We start from the raw sequence: 21,248 nt of genomic DNA, 5'->3' as shown, positions 1-21,248 counted from the left end.
AGCTTTGCATCACTGTCTCAAAACACTTGAGGTGAACAGCTTAGGAGGAGAAATGGTTTATTTGGCTCGTGATTTCAGAGTTATCAATCTGCAGTTGCTCCGCCCTGTTGCTTTGGGCCTGTGGCAGCCTAGCAGGTCCTGGTGGGGGCACATGGCAGGAGAGGCTGCTCCCATCAGCGAGGTGGAGGAGAGAAGAAGGGGCAGTCCCCATAGCCCTTCAAGGGCCACACCCCCAATGACCTCACTTCCTTCAGTAGGTCCCACCTCCTAACAGCTCCCACTGGTGCACAAACTGGGAACCAGGCCTCCAACAGGGACTTGCGGGGGGGGGGAGGGACGTTTCAGATCCTAACTAAAGCAGCAGCTGTTTGCTGTTTGGTGAGAAGCCGGCTCCAGAAATGCTCTGCAGGAGAGTTAGGTGAACACTAGGAAGGGAAGGCAGGGCCTTGGGAAGCAGCTCCCTGCGTGAGTGAGTGGGGTCTGCTCTCATCTCCCTCCCACCACAGCGGGGCAGGAAAGGTACTTCAATCAACCCCAGCCTCTGAAACATGAGCATCATGCCTAGCCGAGGGTGGGTGCTGACTGGGTGAATAAAGCAGACATGGTCCCTGAGCTGGCCAGTGGACGGGTGAATGGACACTATGATGCTTGTTTCTCCCCTACGTCCCCTAAGCCTGAGTGATGGTTTCCTGGAAAAGAAAGGCAGTCATTGATACATCATGGAAAAAGAGTGTGGTTTCATGGTAGTTGAACAAATACGTTTGAATTGTAGTGCCCTTCCAGAGGAACCACCATAGTGACTTGGCTTTTTGCAGAGTTCTCCTATGAACCAGTTGCCTGCACTCACTGTGAGAAAAGGTTTGAGAGTCTTCGATTTCCTGTTCCTTCCAGTCTTTTCCTGCTTAATCTTAGACTCGTGGTCTTCAGAACCCCTGTATCTGAGCCTCCTTTGCCATCTCGGATGGCATCTTGGACTTTGTGAGCAGCACTCTGAACCGCAATCAGGAAACCTTTTATTATCAACATGAAAATGTTCTCCCCTTTAGTTATTTCAGGAGCTCGCTGTGAGGAATTTACAGAGCCCTTTGAACAACATGGAGTTTGTTTTAAAAATGGAAATCCTAAAGCAAAAGGAGCCCCGGAAGACTTAGAGGTTTCTATCTGGAGGGAGCAAGCTTGTTCTTTCAGTCACCGGAGGGGGAAGCTGCTGTGGTTCCAAGTGGGAAAAACTAATCTAATGCCTACTTTTAAATGGAAATTTCTCCTGTGAAAATCTGGCTTGCAGCCCCATCTGGGATTGCGCCAGCGAGTGGGCAGGCAAGGAAAAGGCAGTGAGTGGTAGCCAATTAATTAGTCAATCAAGAAACATTTATAGAATCCTCTAGGCATATGGCACCATGCTGGACCCAGCAGGAGGGTCAGAGAAGAGTGAGATACGACCCCAGCTCATGGAAAGCTCTGGACCAGGCTCCTTGGGGTGGGGAGGAAGGTGTACAGGTGCTAATAGGAGAGGAAGCAGAGGGTGCATTTTAATTGGACAGTATGCCTTACAGATGCTGGGGAGGAAATCCAGACAACTGGGCTTATTCTGGGCCTATCACCATTTACAGGGTCGCACGGGGGCCAGTGTTCCAAGCAGCTCTGAAAGCCGGATTTACAACTGATCAGAACCAGTTAGGGAAAACCTGGGCAGACCTTCACCACTGAGCATGAGGTGGTCTGGATGTGATATGGGGATGAAGGATGCTCGTTTCCAAAGCTGGTTCCACAGAGGCTGTGCGTGTGTGTCCTTTGTGGAGGACCATAGAAAGGAAGGAAGTCGTAAAACACTTATGAGGAGAATACAAAATACTAGTTACACACCAAATTGATCACTTTCTAGTAACCATTACACACAGACTTGAGAAAATCTCAGAAATATTGTAAGAATAAGTGAATGGAGAGGAAAAAAAATGAAGTGTCTTCCATTGATGGGACTTTCTCGTTGACTGCTTAACATTTCCAATACTGTGACTATTGCCACGGAGGGGCAGTGAGGTGGAGTATCTTATAGCATTAGCTAACGTGCATCTTTATGCCTCAGAGCAAGTCTATGTATGGGTAGTGACAGGAGCAAAGCAAAATTAAGTTCTTTTCTCATAATCCTCTGCTTGACAAGAGCCAGAGGACACATCTGGTATGTCTGACTCCGAAGTCATGGCCTCTCTGTACTATCCAGGTTAAGGACGAGCGAGACCTTTGAGACTTTGTGTGAAAGTGTGTGGAAATCTCTGCTTCTGGAATTGTTATGGAGAAGGATAAAACCCCATCTCTCTGAGTCTTTCTGCACGGTCATTGCACTGGGGGTGTGACACTGGACATTGGACATGGAGTCAGATGGTGTTAGGAGCTAATATCCTGGATGGTTTCGAGGATGGTTTTTGTAAAATGATCAATGAGGCAGAACATTTAAAAACTAATAGCCATATTTTCTCTTAGGATACCTTATTATTCCAAGAGAGCATATTAATGAATACTGGCTGGCTCCATTCTGAAGTGTATGGAGTATTTGGAAACAAACAACTTGGTTTATAAAGTCACTCAGAGATAAACAACATGCAAGACCCACCTTCCAACATTTTCTGGGCCTCTTGAAAATCATTTATAAAGAAAATATATATAGCCAGGCACAGTGGCACATGCCTGTAATCCCAGTGGCTCAGGAGGCTGATACTGGAGGATTGCAAGTTCAAAGCTAGCCTCAGCAAAAAGTGAGGTGCTAAGCAACTCAGTGAGACCTGTCTCTAAATAAAATATAAAATAGGGCTGGGGATGTGGCTCAGTGGTCAAGTGCCCCTGAGTTCAATCCTTGGTACTCCACCTCTGAAAGAAAAGAAAATATATATTGACAACAAAGCATATCGTCATAGTGTTCAGAGAGAAGACTCCAAATCTACCTTCAGAAAGAAAACGCTGGGTGTACTCAAGGGGTCAAGAGTCAGAGGGCTTTGGACTTCTCAGCAGCAGTCCAGTGACCCTGAAGCCGCAAATTCATCCCTTTTGAATTCTGAGGGAAACTTGCAGCCTGGAATCCTGTCCTCAGCTCAATCACTGAACAAGTATCAAAAAGATATTTTCAAACTTGCAGGTCAAAAATATGACCTTTCTTTTTTTTCTCAGAAAAGAGAAAGTCACAGAGTCCAGGGAAAAGGTGAGACAGCCTAAGAGAGGCGAGGGAAGTCCCTAGCCTGGAGCGGGCAGTGACCTGGGTCACCATGTGCAGCACCTGCTGGGACAGCCACGTGAGTCGGAGCAACATGCAGAAGAGCTGTGTCCCAGGAGTCTAGAGAAGCCCAGGTGTGTTGGCGCCGTCGAATGGAGGAAGAGCCAGAGGAAGAGCAGGAGGAAGAGGTGGGGTGTGAGCTGTTGTGAGGTCCACGGGGACTAGGAAGCTGGAAATAATCACTTTGGGGAAATAGGACGTGCAGAGCATGGAAAGCTGACCGCTGTGTACACCTCGTGGCTCAATGCGCACAGGCACAGTGTGCTGATGCTGAGTGGCGTCACACAAAAACGGAGACAGGACACAATTGGGAGGATTGTGAGATTTTCTTTTGCAGATGCGTAGTTAGTGGGGATTGTCAAGAAATAAGTCAACCCTCGAGTTTTGGGTGGAAACTCAAGGGAAAATGCCACAACAGAAGAAAAATAAGCCAGACACAGGACGAAGCATGTTACTTAGAGACAAGGAGGTAGTTGCCAAAAGAAATAGATAAAATAATTGAAAATGGTTGACTCTTGAGACAAAAAAAAAAAAAAAAGACAAGGGGCAAATGTTACCACCATGGACTTAGTCCTGACACCTGTGTAAAAATCATGTGCATTGTATCCTGAAAAGCTGCAAGAAAGGATATTCACTGATGTCACCATGAAGGCGTTATAGATACTTGAGGAGATCGACGTGTCTAACCTGACTTAAGCCTTGTGCAGTGTATCCACATGTCAAAATGTCACATGGTATCCCATTAATATATTAATGTTATTATGTATCCGTTAAAAAGAAAGGAGCAACGGGCTGGGGTGGTGGCTCCGAGGTAGAGCACTCGCCTAACATGTATGAGGCGCTGAGTTCGATCCTCAGCACCACATAAAAATAAACGAATAAAATAAAGGTATTGTGTTCGACTACCACTAAAAAAAAAAAAGAGAGAGAATTTAAAAAATAAATTAAAAAAGAAAGGAGCCGGGCTGGGGATGTGGCTCAAGCAGTAGCGCGCTCACCTGGCATGCATGCGGCCCGGGTTCGATCCTCAGCAACACATACAAACAAAGATGTTGTGTCTGCCGATAACTAAAAAATAAATATTAAAAAATTCTCTCTCTCTCTCTCTTAAAAAAAAGGAGACATGTAGAACTGTTGACTCTTTCTGTTCATGTATAGTTTTGATGAAAAAAAAATTAAACTTTAAAAAAAAGGACAAGATATGTGAACAAGAAATGGATAAAGAAAGTAGGGTATATATACACACTAGAATAGTATTTGGCCATAAAAAAGAATGGGATCCTGTCATTTGTGGTAAACAGGTGGCAGTGGAGGACTTGGTGCTAAGCAAAATAAGCCAGATGCATAGACAAGTACCGCGTGTTCTCACTTAAATGTGGGGAAGCTAAAAATGTTGATTTCAAAGAAGAAGACGGTAGAATAATGATTAGTAAAGACTGGGAAGCGGGGGTGGGGAGAGAGATTGGATGATGGGCACCAAAATGTGGTTCCATGGGCAGAATAAGTCCAAGTTTTCCACAGTACAGTAGAGTGACTATAACTGACAACCAACTTTGATCTGTTTAATGAAGAACTGGGAGAGAGGAGCCCAAGCCTCCAAACACAAAGGAATGCTAAATGGTAAGGAGAGGGGATGCCGATCACCGTGGTGTGACCATTGCACGTTGCAAACACGCACTGAGTTATCATACTGTCACCTTTAAGTAGGTCCAAACAGTATGTGTCCATTAAAAGAAAAATAGGTAGAAAAGGAAAAGTGCGGAAAGCGCAAGTAATAATAAGAAGGAGATAAGCTAGGGTGGGTGGGCTTCTCATCGCAGTGGAACTCCAAAGAGAACACCCAAAAATGGGTACCAAAGGAGGAATTAAGAAGAACCCCAACCCTCGCTTCTTTAAACGGCCTTAGAAAGCCAAAGCCGTGAAGCGCCAGGCTCCCTCTCTCGCTTCTCCAACCCTGGTCCTCTGGAATGGCGTGCGTGTGCATCCTCCCCAAGCCCCAGGTTATGGAAGCTCTCGCCTCGGGTTGGTGCTTGAAGGGGATGAGTGAGCCTAGCAGGACCAGGCTGAGTCTCTGGGCTCTCCACCTGCCAACGCGGCTTCCTGTTCTCGGCTCCTTAGGCTTCTCCCCTCCAGCCATCTTGCCGTGCCCCCCACACACACACACACTGCTCCTGTGCAGACTCCCCAGGCCGCCTCGCTCTGACTCCTGCCCCATCCTGCCCCTGCTGCCTGCATCCGCCTTGCCTACCTCGTGTGCTTCTTCAGCCTCATTCTGAGATCCTGGCTCCTGTCCAAACCTGGCTAAATGCACTTTGAAAAGCCAAGGCAGATGGAAGTGCCCGGGAAGAATTTGGAAAATCTGCAGCTCTGTTTTTTCCCTCATTCTTGAGGGTCTCGACAGCAGCCGAGTGTGTGTGTGTGTGTGTGTGTGTGTGTGTGAGAGAGAGAGAGAGAGAGAGGGAGATGGAGGAGAGGGCTGGGACCTCAGCAGCCTCTTGGAGGTGTTAACATGTCCCCTGGTATACTCTTTCTTTTATTTTTCAGTTTCTCATAGAACCTGTTCTAAAACTTTAAACCCTTTCGAGCTTCATGGTATGAGCCACATTTTGGTCTCTAGAGAAGCCGTGGCAAGACTTGGGTCTTGCTCATGGTGATTTTACACGGAATGACATCTGATGCATTCCATAGCAATCTGCCCAGCCCCGCAGTTTATGGGCTGAGTCCCGTTGTCTCTCACCATATGGAGCGCCATTAGAGGGTGTGAGTGTGGGTCTTGTCAGGGGGTCTGATTAGGCAGCACTCAGAGATGGCAGTCTCAAGTGTGAAATGTAACAGGCCTTCCCAGGGCAGCTCCCTCTGTGAGCTGCTGGGGGGGGGGGGGCTGGTGCTTTCCTATGGGCCCGGAGCTTGCTAACAAAGCAAACGTGTCCCCCCCCCCCCCCCCCCCCGTCAGGACTAAGTCCATGGTGGTAACATTTGGCAAGTTGGGTAACAGGGAACAGAGATAACTGTGAACAGATGGGCAACTATTAAAAGATTTGAGGGGCTTTCATCCTTTCTCAAATGGCCTTCACCCACCTAAAAGATACCCTGTTCCCTTGCAAGAAGATTACGTAAAGGGTTCAATTCAATTTCTTCTTCCTTTTTATTTTTCCCCCCCTCTCTTCTATTGCGGTGGAATCAAAAGCTCTGACGTGAGGAGGAAAAGAATAGATGAGAAATTTCTAATTCTGAATCCCCTCAGGATTTGATGCTGGTTTCGGCCGTGCAGAGAACACTGCTCCATATTCTAAGAGAGTGGCTGCCAGCAGTTTTCAGAGAGATAACTTTCCAAAATAGGCAGTGAGCCCTGCCTCCAAATCTGATGACTGACATTTGGAGGCAGAATCACAGAGAGGCACACACGTTTGGATGAGCAGAGCCTTGCCTTGGAAACACGCAGCGGCGCGTCATCGTGGTATTGAAACCCCAGGCGCATGGCATACAGAGCCCAACAGGAGTGCATTATCCTGGTTCCCAGGAGAAATGAAATGTTTGCCCATCTCAGAGCAGTGCCCGCTTCCCATGCCCGGGGCAGCCGCGTCTCTGGATGAGAAGCAGAGTGCTCCTCTTTGGCTCAGAGTAATGCTCGGAAAGTTCTTAAGAGTGAGAAGAACCCCGGGCACCCGTTAAGAGGAGGCCCGTTTTATTCTCTTTGGGAATCTACCCTGTTGTGCCAAAGGCGGTCATAAGTGGGTGTGGTCAGGGTCATGGTGCCTACACAGTGGCACTCTCGGAACCGCCTGAATTAGAGTGGGTTCCACTCCCCAGAGGAATGCAAATGTAAATTCTAAGACCAATAATTTTAACATACTTACCCCATATATAGTCATTTAAATATTTGTTTGGGTCAGCTAATTATGGTGCATGCCTGTAATAATCCCAGTGGCCTGGGAGGCTGAGGCAGGAGGATCACAAGTTCAAAGGCAGCCTCAGCAACTTAGCGAGACCCTGTCTCAGGATGTGGCTGGGGATGTGGCTCAGTGGCTAAGTGCTCCTGGTACCAAAAAATAAATAAACAAGCAAATACATAAAAATATGTGTGCATATATGTTTATAAATAAATACGCACAGAGACATATCTGTTTAGAAGTGGAAGGGATGGCTAGCCAATCCCACTTTTATCCCCCATCCCTTAGTCCACTTCAATTCCTATTTATTCCAGCAAGAATACTGAGTAACTGAAGAAAGAGCCTGTCTCTAAAATCCACCACACCTAACACAAAATTTTACTACAAAATAGCCAGCAGCCTTATCCAAGGAAAAGAATCATTTCTAATATTTTTGGTTAAAAATCGCCCACCATTCAGGATCATTTTCATTTAAACTGATTCAGCAATAGAAACCCACTGGAACCAACTGGCCTTGGGGAGGGACTCTCCTCCCCCCTTCATGGCACATAGTTTCATAAATTCAGTTCTGTGCTGGGCTGTTTGGTTTTCTCACTACTCAGTAAATAAGGATTATCCCTGGGTTTAGCAGCCCCTGGGGAATAATGCTTTGCCAGAAAAAATTGTGGGAAATAGTTAAAATATTCCCCCACCATTCAGCAGAACCAGAGTTGGCAATATTAATTTTGGGATATGTGCTTGTGGGCGTCTAAGCAGGCACCATGTCTGAGTTGTATCTTGTAACGAGGAAGCACAGAGCAGGTGCTGGAGGGTGAGGCACAGGAGGGTGGTGTGTCTGACATATCACGTCATGTAAAAAGCACTGAGTTGGGTAGAAAATAAGCTTTCAATTGTTTGCTAATTTTTTTGTTCCAAGTTCTGGTGTTCTCTTGAATTTCACGTACTTTCCCGACGACGTGTGGCGATGGTCTTTCGGTCATTCAAGCCGCTCAGAGGACTTCTCATTTTCCTCCTGCGGGCAGGTGTAAGGGTGTCACCCTGGTGCTCACGTGGCCTCCCTTTGTGTGTGTGTCCTTCTAGAATGGAAGACATGCAGGGCCTGGTGGAGAGACTGGAGCGAGCCGTCTGCCGGCTGGAGCAGCTGTCTGCAGAGTCACACAAGCCTCCTGGGAACTGTGGGGAGGTGAACGGCGTCCATGGAGGTAGGGCCACACAGCCGTCATGGCTGGTCTCCGTGTGGGTCACTTAACTTTGTCCTCATCGTTTCATTGTCCAGATAACAGTCCACCTGCTTGCTGCCACCGTGCCTCCTCCTTCCTTTCTGTGTGGCCATAAGCACGCAGCCCCTGAAAAAAGGAAGGAAAAAAATGAGTTTTCTTTCTCCAGAAATACGAACAAATTTTTTGCACCAATTATGAAAAGCAATAACATTTTAAAAGTTTCAACCTGCAGTCCACAAAAATTTACCAACATCTGTGCCTCTTAAGAGTAAAAATCCATGTGCCAAATGTCATTATTCTTGGTTTTAGTGTTTATATGGCTGTTCCAATACTCAATGGCTGTATTATCTAAAGTGATTATTAAAAGAAAAAGAAAAGAAACAAATGTTCTCAATGGCAACGTGATTGGAAGGAATTATCCTGCGGATGTTGATTTTAAGACAAGTCCTTGCATTTAGGAACTGCAGCTTTGAGGGAAGCCAGTCTGATGTGGAGGGAAATTTGAGAAATGTGCCAGGGCCACCTCCCATGGTCACCTTGCCTATTCACTCTTTGAAAACTATAGGCCAACACCACATTTAAACAAAAAAGATTCCTAAAAATTGTAGGTTCAAAAAAACTCTTTCTCTAAGAGGGTACCCTATATGGCAGACTCTTCAAATTATCTATAATAATTTCTCCAGTTTCCTTCTTGTCTAAGTCTGCAGTTTAACAAGTGAAAATACAGGGCACGAGTTAAATTTGAATTTCAGATAAAGAAGATTTTTTTTTTTTTTGGTATAAATGTGTCCCAAATACTGCCTGGGCATACTGCATGGTACATATTTACACTAGAAATTTATTCATTGCTTCTCTGAAATTCAGATTTAACTGGGCAATCTGTGTTTAACATGGCAGTTCTGTTCCTGTCCCACGTGCACCTCCTCCTTATCTGACCCGTTTTGAAGCCTGTCAGCTTTTGGAGGTCTGAGAAAAGCCTTGGAGAAGAGGAGGCTTCAGAATCCACTTCCCCAGGGAAGACCTCCATTGGTGCTTCCAGAATCTCGGGCGTATTTGGAGCCGTGCCTTGTGTTACATGCCAGGGGACAGGAATTACTGGGTGAACACAAATGTGCCGGCTGTCTCTTCCCCCTGAACACAATGAAAATTAAAATGCCCTGAATGAATTGGGAGGGGCGGGGCTTGCAGGCCGGCTGCCAGGGGTCTGGAAGTTTTTTCCACAACCACTGAAACACATTCATGATTTCATTTTAAGTCTTTGTTAGCTGTGCAGTGGGTCTAGGAGACTCCTCAGTCTTATTGGTAAGAAAATACTTTACATGTTCTTCAGTAACTTTGTTTCGTTATGCCCTGACCTCATCCCCAGTAAAGACATTTCCCTGAGGTTGCTGACCCCAAATGTAAAGTCTGTGAGTGATTAAAAAAAAAAAAAAAAGACAAAACCCACCCTCTGAGGATTGAACTATGCTCTTGAGTAAAGAAAAATCAAATCAATGATTGGAATCTTATGCATCTAGAGGGGTAGTAGACTGAATTTTGTGCTTTCTTTATGAAAATAATTTTTCTGGGAAAATGAATAGGCTAGCAAAATTGGAGGACATAATTTAATTATTTGGTGTTTAAACAGATATTTTCTAATATAGCACATCATTGCAAACCGTTTATTAAAGCAAATATTTTCTAAAACAACTTAGCTAGCAATTTGTTATCCTACTTGAAATGAAGTAGGGTAATTAATAAGGAAGATAATTAGTAAAATGTCTGAATGAGGCCCATCGTTAGAATATATTACAAGTCCTAAACAACATCATTGACATTTTTTTTTCCTTCATTAGTACATGTTGGTAGCTTCCTAAATTCTATTCTTAAAAAATTCTTAAGAACAACTTTTTAACCTTAAATATAAACATCATCATTACTATTATTTAACTAGAGTCAAATATTTTTAAGGATTAGGGAAAAAAATTAAATAAAGCACATTCTTTTAAAAAAATATTTATCTTTTAGTTTTAGGTTGAACCAGTATCTTTATTTTATTTTTATGTGGTGCTGATGATCGAACCCAGTGCCACATGCATGCTAGATGAGCACTCTACCACTGAGCCACAACCCCAGTCCCTAGAGTCAAATTTTAAAAAATTTTTATTTAGGGGCTGGGGGTGTGGCTCAGTAGTAGAGTTACTTGCCTAGTATGCTCGGGGCCCCAAATTTGATCCCCAGCACCAAAAATATTTTGTTTTGTTATGTTTTACTTTAAAAGAAATTTCTAGAAAGAACATAATCCATTACAAATACATAGTGCACATAGCTCAAAGGTCTGCTGTTATGTGTGTCATGACGTGTTTTATGATGTGGGGCTCCGCACTTATCCCCCTCACCATAATTAGATAAGTCCAGCTTAACAAGTGAAGAGGTACTTTTGCATTCCTGCCAAGTGACAAACACGGTGCGAGGTGCGAGGACATCTTAGATGAATTATACACAGTCCTAATCCTCAGGAACCTTTGGTCTCCGTGCATTACTATTCAGAGCTGCAAATGCTTTGATTAAGAGATGCTCAAAGGGTGCAGACTGGTGAGAGGACAGATCATTAAAGGCTGCCCGGAGGAGGTGTGAGCAGAGTAGAGTGATGAAAGGAAATTAGAAAATATTCCCTTTCATCACCGAACCTTCTGCTAGGTAGAGGCCTCTGTCACATTTCCAAAACTTTCTCCCACTTTAAATACTCGGCGGAGACCTTTGGGCCCCTTCCATGACAGCAAACAGGGTTTTCCATTTCCAGGTGAACCCGTGAGGCAGCTGGGGCTTGTGTCCTCTTATGCTCAAGAATTTTGCATTTAAGATAGCACAGTTTCAACATCTGCTTGAAACTTTATAGGTGCAGAGGGCTGTACAGAACATTTCCATCCCCTTTGAGCTGGTAAAACTGGGCAAGTAGGAATAAGAGAGAGGGGAGGAAGCTTTCTCCTCTAGCTTTATGGGTGATGATGTATTCATACAACAGAAGAAAGGAAATGCTAGATTTGGGTTTGGATATCAACAGTCTATAAGTCTAAGTTTCTCAATATTATGTTTCTCAGTCTTAGGGGCAGGAAGTCAGAGACCCAGGTTTTCTTCATTTGATCAAAAAGTAGGGAAAGAACACAGAGCTGGGCTGTCGTCACTTCAGCTCTAGGGTCACAGGCACTGAGAACCCGGTGGGCTGTTCATGTCTCTGCCTTTCCATCAGGGCCGCCTGTCCTCCGTCTGGGACAGAGGAAGGAGCAGGAAGAGTGGAGTCAGCAGTCTTTGCCTCCCTACCCAGGGTCCATCATGCTCATTTTATTTTGGCCCCCAGGACAAAGAGTTGGTAGCTATTTGTAAGGATGACCTAGCACCTGGACAGGTCCCTGTAGAAAAAAAGTCCAGTGGCCTTGGGTGAATCTGGCTCAGTTCAGTTTGGGGATTTGCCTTTTGTTCCGTCCCTAGCAGGGAAGGGCAGGACACACGCTCTGTTGCCTCTCCCTTTCCTCCTCTGCACCTGTGAGGGTGCCACCTGAGCTGGAGGAGAGGAAAATGAGAGGCTGTGGGCAAAAGTCCTCACTCAGGAGGGTGGAAGACACTGTTTTCCTGAGCCCTTGAGAAGTGCTCGGTTCGTCGGGGTTGAGCCAGGGAATGACTTCGGGAACACATTAGCGGTGATGACGGGACATTCATGGGCCACGTTACCTAGTGCGAGGCAGGCCTGGCTCTCATTAGACTGCCAGGGAATAACTAAATGTTCCTCTCCAAGGTGTGGCGCCCTCCGTGGAAGCCTTTGATAAGCTGATGGACAGCGTGGTGGCTGAGTTCTTAAAGAACAGCAGGATCCTTGCCGGTGACGTGGACACTCACGTGAGTAGTTCCTTCCGTTCCCCATGGAGAGTCAGAGTGGCCAGCCGGCCTCTGACGACACGGGTGGCATGATGGGATCTTATTTACTTCTTTTTCACTGGCTAGCATGGCGGTAGCTAAAACCCTCACTGATGGTCCCTGGCTCACTCCTTCCTGCAGCGCCTGCTGATGGGGCATTGCCAGGCACGGTCCTAGAAGCTGGGAGGTCAGGAATGGATAGGAGAGGCCAAGCCTTAGCCTCATGGAACTTTGAGAGCAGGAGGCCAGGGAGAAGGTGAGCTGGGGAGAGAGAACAGGAGGCCCACCCCAGAAGGCCTGTCAGTCACAGTAAGGAATTTGGTCTTATTCCAAGCGGGAGGAAGCCACGGAGGGCGCTGGGCACAGGACCGAGGGCCACTTGGCTTGTGTTTTAATAAAGAGACGTGGGCTGCACTGACTCTGTCACCAGGCCCCTCTTCTTTCCTTAAAGTGTAGCCTGAGGATATAGCCTCACATCCGTTGGGGTGACCACTCTCAGAAAAAACCCAGAAAGCTGTAAGTGCTGGTGAGGATGTGGGGGAAATGGTGGAAATGTGGAACAGTTTAGCTGCTATGGCAAATGGTGTGGCTGATCCTCAAAAAAATGAAAAAAGAGAATGATCTCAGTCTGACAATCTCATGGCCGGTGTATCCCCAAAAGCAGGTTTCGAGGAGATGTTATGCACCCCCGTTCACAGCAACACCGCTCACAGTAGTCCAGGGGGGAAGCCGTCTAAGGATCCGTTGACAGATGAACGGATCAAGTAAATGCGGTGTAGATGTACAATGGAATATTATTCAGCCTTAACAAGAAAGAAAATCCTATTACATGCTATAAAGCAGTGAGCTTTGCGAACTTTCTGCTCAGGGAAATAAGCCAGACACGAAAAGACAGATATGTGATTTCATTTATCTGAAGTACCCTAAGGAGTCAGATTTACAGAGACAGAATGGTGTGGTCAGAGGCTGAGGAAGGGGGTGACAGGGAGATGCTGATGAATGGGTACAGTCTTAGTTTTGCAAGATAAAGACGGTCCGGAGAGAGCACAACACCACGGACATCCTTTACACCATCGAATCGTGTATGTAAAGGGTGAAGATGGTAAACTTTGTTGTGTGTCTCTTACCACATTTTTTTTAAGTACATCTGGAGTAAAAGTAATATCAGAAAATTTGAGAATCCCTAGATTGGAAGAGACCTTGAACAGTGTGGAGCCAGCCTCCCGGTCTCCTGTTGTACACTTTTCACTTTTTAAGATATTAGCAAGCTTCCTGAGGTTGGCTGTTATTTGCATGCATTTAGTAGAAAATCTAAATAGCCAAACCAATTAACAACTTAAAAACAAACTTATCAGCAGGTTCTGTTTTTCGCTGGCCTTTGTGAGTTTCAGAGGAATGAATTCCAAATCTGTCTGCCTCTAGATTTCTTACTGATGAGACCGTGGGGTGAAACCATTTTCAATGGAGACTCCCAGAAAATATGATTCTGGAATAAAGTTGTGGTTTGGGGTTAAGGTGAAAAAGTGGTTCTTTCTTTGCTCCTTCCTCAATCGCTGGCGTACATGAGCCCAGCTCTGGTCTTGCAGGGAATTCAGGGGCTCGGTTTTACCAGAGAAGCCAAGGTGGCCATGAAATGATAGCTCATCTTATAATATTGTTCCCCGTTGTACTTGTTTATCAGACCTCAGAAAACCAAAGATTCTTCTTTTTTGTTGAATATTTCTGTTGAAGTACCCTTTGGTATAAGGGGGGACCTCTGTTACGCCTGAGTTCCAGAAAAGACTGTACTAAGACGTGTCCCTGCCAGAGGCTCCCCACAGCTCCACCATCACACTGGTCTGTCCTCTTTGGTGTTTTTATTTACAAGAAACCTGTGTGCAGCAAGGTAAGGCAGGAGCCGCTTGTATGCCAAGGCATGACCACACCCGAGAGCCGACATGCCCACATGTCCTCAGGACAGTGAAGATAGGCTGGAGTGGTCACTGTTACCATCGGTTAATGCTGATGGTGTGCTTCAGCGTCCACAGGACGTTGTAGTTCTTACTAGTGACATCTCACAACGTTCCAGGTGGAAACTTTTCACTCGAGAATAATGAGGCCTATGAATAAGTAGTTCTTGGGTGGCACAAGCCTGTAATCCCAGCCGCTCAGGAGGCTGAGGCAGGAGCATCGCCAGTTCAAAGCCAGCCTCAGCAACTTAGAGAGCGGCCCTAAGTAATTCAGTGAGACCCTGTCTCTAAATAAAATATAAAAAGGTGGCTGGGGATGCCTGGGTTTAATCCTCAGTACAAAAATAAATAAATATGAGGCTGGGGATGTAGCTCAAGTGGTAGTGCGCTCACCTGGCATGCGTGCGGCCCGGGTTCGATCCTCAGCACCACATACAAACAAAGATGTTGTGTCCGCCGAGAAATAAAAAAAAAATTTAAAAAAATTCTCTCTCTCTCTTAAAAATAAATAAATAAATAGTTATTTGCATTGTAAAAAAGAAAAAGTAGGATCTGCACACTTTAAATTGTGAACAGTCTCTTGAAGTTCTTTTTAGAACAAAGTGAGTTGTAAACTCCACCTTGACTCATTCCCTTTTTCCTTCTCCCACCATCAGCCTATAAACAGCATGTCTCCAGGGAAAGAATATGGACCATGTAATGCATAAAGAAATTTATGTTTTTAACTGGTTTTTGAAAAACAGAAGAAAGGAGGGAAGACAGGCAGGAAGGAAGGAAGGAAGGAGAAAGAGAAAGGGGGAGACACACGGTCACCCACAAGTTGAGGCCACGGCACCACCACACAAAGAAAAGCCCAGGCGGCTACCGTCCATCTGCCTATTGCTTTCATACTTTGAACAAGTCGTTTATTTTCTTCTCTCTTGCAGGACCATGTGTCACAGGCATTAAGCCTGCAGCTGCCGCCTCTCACATAAGCCAGAAGTGGGGGCTGAACTTTGTTTCAGGAACACACCTGTTGCCCAGGAAAAAAAAAAAAAGCCCTCACATACCTGATTGTACTGTATGGAAATCTGAGAATGACACAAATGGGCATCATCTTAAATAAATCCTGTCCCTGGGCTTAGAAGCTATTCCACAGACACGAATAATGAATGAGGGCCGCCAGGCTGTGATTTAACGTCTGTCTCCATGTGTTGGCTCCTGGTCTGGCTTCATTTACCCAACACTCAATAGTCCATTGACAAGGGACCACAAGAAAGGGGGAGCTAATAGCTACAATTAGGAAGCTCCACTAAACCGGAGGACAGAGCAGGTTTAGAAAAGATTAGATCTCGTGAAGCTTTCTTGTATGCAGCACACACCAAAGGGCTTATTTCAATTACTCCTCAACCTGGCAACACCCACGCCGCTTATACTTCTTTTAGGAAAGAATAAACAATGCATAATTTTGTAATAGATGTTTATGGTAAATACAGTCCTTAATATTAAAAGAAAAGTTCTCTAGATAATGGGAGCACATAATACCAAGTGCTTGGCTGGGCACTGTTTATCCACAAATGGACTGATACTTTTTTTTTTTAACAAAGCTATTCTACTGTTATTTCCGGTATATGAAACAATCTCAGTTCTGTTTCTGAGTGGTTTGACAATTATGAAGCAGCTGCAGATCATAGCTCTTCCTAACCTTCCTTTTGGAAGGTTCATGGACTTTACATTTGGAATGTCTCTAGGGGTTTGGAATGTTTATTCCCTGTTCTTGATTAAAATGGATTTTTAAAAAATTCTTATTGTTTCATGAAACGAGAGATCCACAGTTTGAACAAAAGGGCAATACAACTCAACTAAGCAGAGCACACGTTTAGCATATGAGTAAATGACACACCGGATGATATGATGTTCTTTAAAGGATGAATCTTCTCAGGTGGTTTCCAGCCACCCTTCTGATGGCTCATAGTGACCCTGGATGTGCCTGGTCTGTACCATCTATTTAAATCATCTACAAAACGTTTGGTTCTTTTTATGCTGTGCTGGTTGGGTAATGAATTTGAGGAATGGCAGAGGGAGCCCTGTGTGTCCCCCTGACCAGCACCGGCGGGTCCAGGTCCGATTGTCCAGCTGGCCTGACTCCTACATCAAGAGCAAGATCATAACCAAGTCATCTGCTGCTTAGTGAGAAGGACGATGGCACTGGCAAGAGCCTCCTCTGGCTCTCACTGCCTGAGCCCTTTGTGATGGTCCAAGTTTTCAGGGAAGGAAGCCCTTGGAAATGGTCCATTTGTCAATCACTCCCCCCTCCCCCACTCTGCCCCCGCCCGCCTGCCTTCTTGCCCACATTCCTTCCTCCCTTCCTTCCCGCTTCATCCTTCCCTTCCTTTCCCTGGTCACTCTGTCTTTCTGTCTCCTACAAAGAAGGAAGCTGGGGACTGGACTAGTTAGGTGATGGCGGCGACGGGTTGAGAGTGGCAGAGCCAGGGATCTGGTCTCCAGAGTTCCATCCATGACGTTGGCACAGCCAACCTTAACCTGCTGGGCAGCTGTGTCTCCCCCCACCCCGTGTGGGTAACTGGATCCCTCGTGGGCATGAGCTGGCCCTGGCCTGCCTCCCTCTCCACCCACTCTTTCTGTGCAGTGAGGAAGGAGGAACAGGGCTGGGCACAGGTGGAAGCTGACGTACCCAGTGACTGGTGCATGTCTTCAGCATGGTGCTGAGTGAGGGCAGGGAGATGGCTGACCTCCAGGACAGAGTCCCTGGCACCTGACCTCAGCCTGGCCATTACTCACAGTGCTGTTGGCACTAAATCTGCAGAATTCAGAAAGGTCATGGAGAGATGGACCTTGGTTATCGTTTCTTCCCAAGAACATGAAAGACTGAGCACTGAACACATCCTTTGCTACCAAATGTGTTCTGACGCACAGCCCATGTCCTGCTAAGCTGTTGTCCTCAGCTGAGCATCGCTGTGGTGAGCTTGTCATTTAAGGAAGCCTGGCTTTAGAGTATATCATCCCCACCTCTCATGGGGTGTTCTGATTAGAGCTTAGGGGACTGGCTGATGAGAAACTGGACTTGGGATCAGAGTGTCTCTGAAGGACCACCAGGCATCATGACCAGGGGATCGCCCAGTTTACTCTACTGAAAGTTAAAGTCAGCACCGAATATTTGCTAAAGTAATGAATTAGGTTCCTAAGGTTGAGATGATACCTGTTTTTTTCTTTGCTTTTTGAATTTAATTTAGTTTAATTATTATTTTTTTTTTTTTTGGATAAACAATATGTTTGCCGGGTTAAAGAATTTCAGCCAGGAGAAGCTGTGTTGAGAAGTTTACCAACTTACTTGTTCCTCCCATTTCCCCATGCTGTGGTGTGTGTCCCCACAAGTTCACTTGTTGGAACCTTAATTCCTCAAGGCAGCAGTGTGGGGAGGTGGGGCTAGGGGAATGTCTGGGGCCAGGGCAGAGCCCTCATGAATGGGCTCAGTCCATCTTCCCGGAGGGAGTCCTTGCTCTCTCAGGAGTAAATCATTTACCACTGCAGTGGCTGGTTATGAACTAGGCTGCCTGTCGGGTCCTCCTTTTCCTTAGGAACCCACTTGCCCTTCCACTTTCTGCCATGAGCTGAACCATGCTTTAGACTTCCCAGCCTCCAAGCAGGAAGTAACCATCTGCCTTTATAAATCACCCAGTCTCAGGTATGCTGTTATAGAAACAGAAAACGAACTAAAACATCCCCTGCCCCGAAAGGTGACTAGTTTTCGTTCTTATGTATCCTTTCAGCATTGATCTTTGAAAAAATATGTTTTCTTACTAGTCCCTATCTTACTAAAAGGTCACCTCATTATCGATACAGCTTTACACTCTGTTTTCTTCACTTAATGACATGTTCTAGAGTTCTATCAGTACATGTGGAGCCTCCTTGTTTGTTACAGCTTTGTAACAGCCCTCTGCGTGGACACGGCATAGTTTATTTGACCGTCGGACCCCTGTTGCCGAACATGGAGTAGTTTCTAATCTTTTACTTGCCCTTCCACTTTCTGCCATGAGATGAACCAGCAGATGGCTCCTTCCTTCCCGGAGGCTGGGAAGTCCGTCTTTTCACCTTGTGTGCACAGGATTTCCTGTCTGTCCAAGATGGCTGAAGATAGGTTCCCCAAAGTGGAATTGCTGGCTCCCAGAAGGCTTAGGTGCCATGGATCAAACCAGGGGACTGTAAGGAGAGTTTAATGAAGGGACTGTTGACATACAGCACCCAGAATGTGCTACAAGAACCAGGGTTTGCCAGGTCCAGGGGAGGGAGTGGGACTCACAGCCTTCAGTACAGATACAGCCAAGTCGTGGAAGCCAGCAGGGAAGAGTCGGGGATGGAGCCCCTCTCCCCTCTACCTGTGTCCCCACTTCTTGCCAGGCCTTCTCCCAGCCAAAGCCAGTCAGCAGCCAGGAGCTGGGTGGTCACCCTGGAGAGAAGAGCAGTGTGCGGGAGGATCGAGAGGGATCTGGGATGCCCGACGGAGATGTCAGCTCCCTGGGCAAAGGGGAGGGCACTTTGCTTGAGATCTGCTTGAATCGCCATCCCTGGGGGGTGTGCAGTTTCTTGGCTCAGCAGGGATGAGCGGATCTGTTTCCCCACGTTCCCTACAGAGGACGATGCCTGCGGATGTTTTCCCAGTCTAGGCGCAAGAGGGTACTTCCGTGAGGTTTTAATCTTGGCTTCTCTCATGACAAGTAAGGTTGGGCATCCTTTCCTATGTTTGAGGGTTGCTTGTGTTTCTCTGGCTGTGAGTGGTCTACTCCAGTCTTTTGTCCATAGACAGGAGTCCCAAAAGAAAGGCTGTGGGTTTGTCATTTCTAGAGATCTCTGTGTATTTGGGAGAGTAACCTTCTGTCTGAAAAGTGCAGATACTTTTCCCACTTTATTATTGTCTTTTGACATGTCTTTGGGCTATTTTTTGACCATGCAGAAGATTTTTTTTTTTAATGTCGCAGCATTTATTATGAAGGGATCTTTTTTTTTCTTTTGTGACTTCTGGATTTTGAGTTGTGACTTAAAAGCCTCTTTCGTCTGACATTGGTGTGGCTTCGTTGTTTGCGTGTAAATTGGATCCACACTTGAGTTCATCCTGGCTAATGCCGGGTACAGATCCAAAGGCCCTTCTCCAGTGGCTCCCCACCTCCCGCCGCCATCTTGTTCATGGGCCCATTCCCTGCTGACTGAAGGGTGCCTTCCCATGCACCCAGCACCCGAGTGCCTTTGGGTCTACTTTTGTGCTCTTCATTCCTCCCGCCGTGCCCTGTGTCTCTTCATGTCCCAGGACGGCGCTGATCACTGAGGATTCAGAGCTCATTGGCATGTTGTGGGTTCTTCCCCTGGGGCCCGCTCTGTCCAGTTTCCCTGGCTGTTCCTGCCCATTTGTCTTTCATGAAGAATCAATGTGTCCATTCCCGGAAGGAAAATGTGGATGTTGTCATTGGGATCAAAGTGAAGGGATAAATGAGGATTCCGAGTTCGCCTCTGTGGGATGTTGACTGTCCAGGAACGGGTCATCTTCCCATAGGTTCTCACCACTTCTGGGTCCTTCTAGTGCTCTCTAGTTTTTCTTGTAGAGCTTTGTACAATTCCCGGCTTCTTTTGGAGGGGATGGTGTTACTGCTGGTAAAGGGACCAACTTTATCTCCGTAGGTTCTTACTGGCCCTTCATACACAGGCAGGCTCTGACTTCTCTGCTCATTCTGCACCTTGTTTCCTTTGGTTCTTTCCTTTGCTGGTGGTTTATAGTAGCTTTTCATTTAATGATCCAGGATTTTGTAGGTGTGTAATTATTTGCCAATAATAATTGATGCACCTCTTCCTTTCTAGTTGTTAGAACTTCTGTGTCTTTTCTTTTCTAGTACATTTAAGACAGTGTTAATAAAATACTGATAATGGCTCGTCTTTCAATAGTAATGCTAATCCATCAAGGATGATGCTTATTTGGTACTGAAAAAAGGTGTGTGTATATGTGTACACGTGTGTGTGTGTGTGTGTGTGTGTGTGTGTGTGTAATCATTTTTAATGTCCAATTGTGGGTCTTCTTTTTTTAAAGCAAGAAAATTGTTGGATTTTGTCGAGGGTCTTTTTTTAGAATCTGTGGAGATAAGCATGTGACTTTTCTCCTTAATTATTTTAATATAGCCCCTGGTGTTGAATCATTCTTGTATATCAGGAAACTAATTATATTGAATTGACCATTCTAAACTTTCTTCTACATTTCTTTCAGAATGTTCAAAATTTTTCAAATGAGATAAAGGGAAATGTGAAGTTTTCTTAGTCATATGAAACCTAATTTGTTCAAGAAAGATGCATTCTTTGAAAAATCCTTATGTACTTTTAAGCTTTATTATTGGTATATTGTTAAATACCAAAGGCATTTTAAATAGCTTTTGTATGCTTAAGATCATTTATGTACAGTGCATTCTTAGGTAAGATCTCCTGCTGAGAGCCATAGCCAAGTAGGAATGACGCATGGCAATTTCCTTGTCAGCCTACCCAATGTTGCTTAGAGGGAGGACTCTCCATTGTGGAAATGGGCTTGCCTTGGACCGAGGTGACATTGCATGAATGTTTGAGAAAGGTGACCCTGCTCAAGGACCAGGGTGGATCCAGGTTTAGGGAGGATCCTGCTGGATTAGGGTAGGTCCAGGTTTAAGGTGGACCCTGCTGGGAATAGGGCGTATCCTGCTGCCTCAGGTGTATCCTGCTGCCTCAGGTGCCCGCCCCCTCCTTGAGTTCCCGTTGGGTTCTCGCGGGATTCAGAGAGTATTTGGGGATGCAGAGCCCAGTGGAAGTGTGGATTTTCCCCAGAACGTGCATGTAGAGTGCCGGTGAGAGTTCCGGAATAAAGAATTGCTGTTTGAATCTACAAGGCTGTGAGTGGCTCGTGATTTTGTGCCCAGCCAGGCTGCTGCAATCTCCTGTCCAAATACAAACAAAATTTCTATCATAGACTGATAGCTAAATGGAAGCTGACAGATTTGAAGTGTGTAACTGTTAAGAGAAAACATTCAAG

General features: G+C 45.8%; 1 protein-coding gene across 1 annotated transcript in view; it reads left to right on the top strand.

The window, feature by feature from the left end:
* Nucleotides 1–21,248, top strand: part of CAP2 (cyclase associated actin cytoskeleton regulatory protein 2) — a 127,589-nt gene that overhangs the window by 15,330 nt on the left and 91,011 nt on the right. Inside the window, exons 2-3 of the mRNA XM_081294657.1 lie at nt 8,233–8,354; nt 12,145–12,245. Of these exons, the coding sequence (XP_081150783.1) occupies nt 8,234–8,354; nt 12,145–12,245 (222 nt within the window). The 5' untranslated portion in view covers nt 8,233. The remainder of the gene's footprint in view (nt 1–8,232; nt 8,355–12,144; nt 12,246–21,248) is intronic.

The sequence above is a fragment of the Spermophilus citellus genome, assembly GCF_964194105.1.
Source record: "Spermophilus citellus genome assembly, chromosome: 5".
NCBI lineage: Eukaryota > Metazoa > Chordata > Mammalia > Rodentia > Sciuridae > Spermophilus > Spermophilus citellus.
Note: the sequence above shows the minus strand (reverse complement) of the source record. Positions and strands in the feature narration are given on the sequence as shown.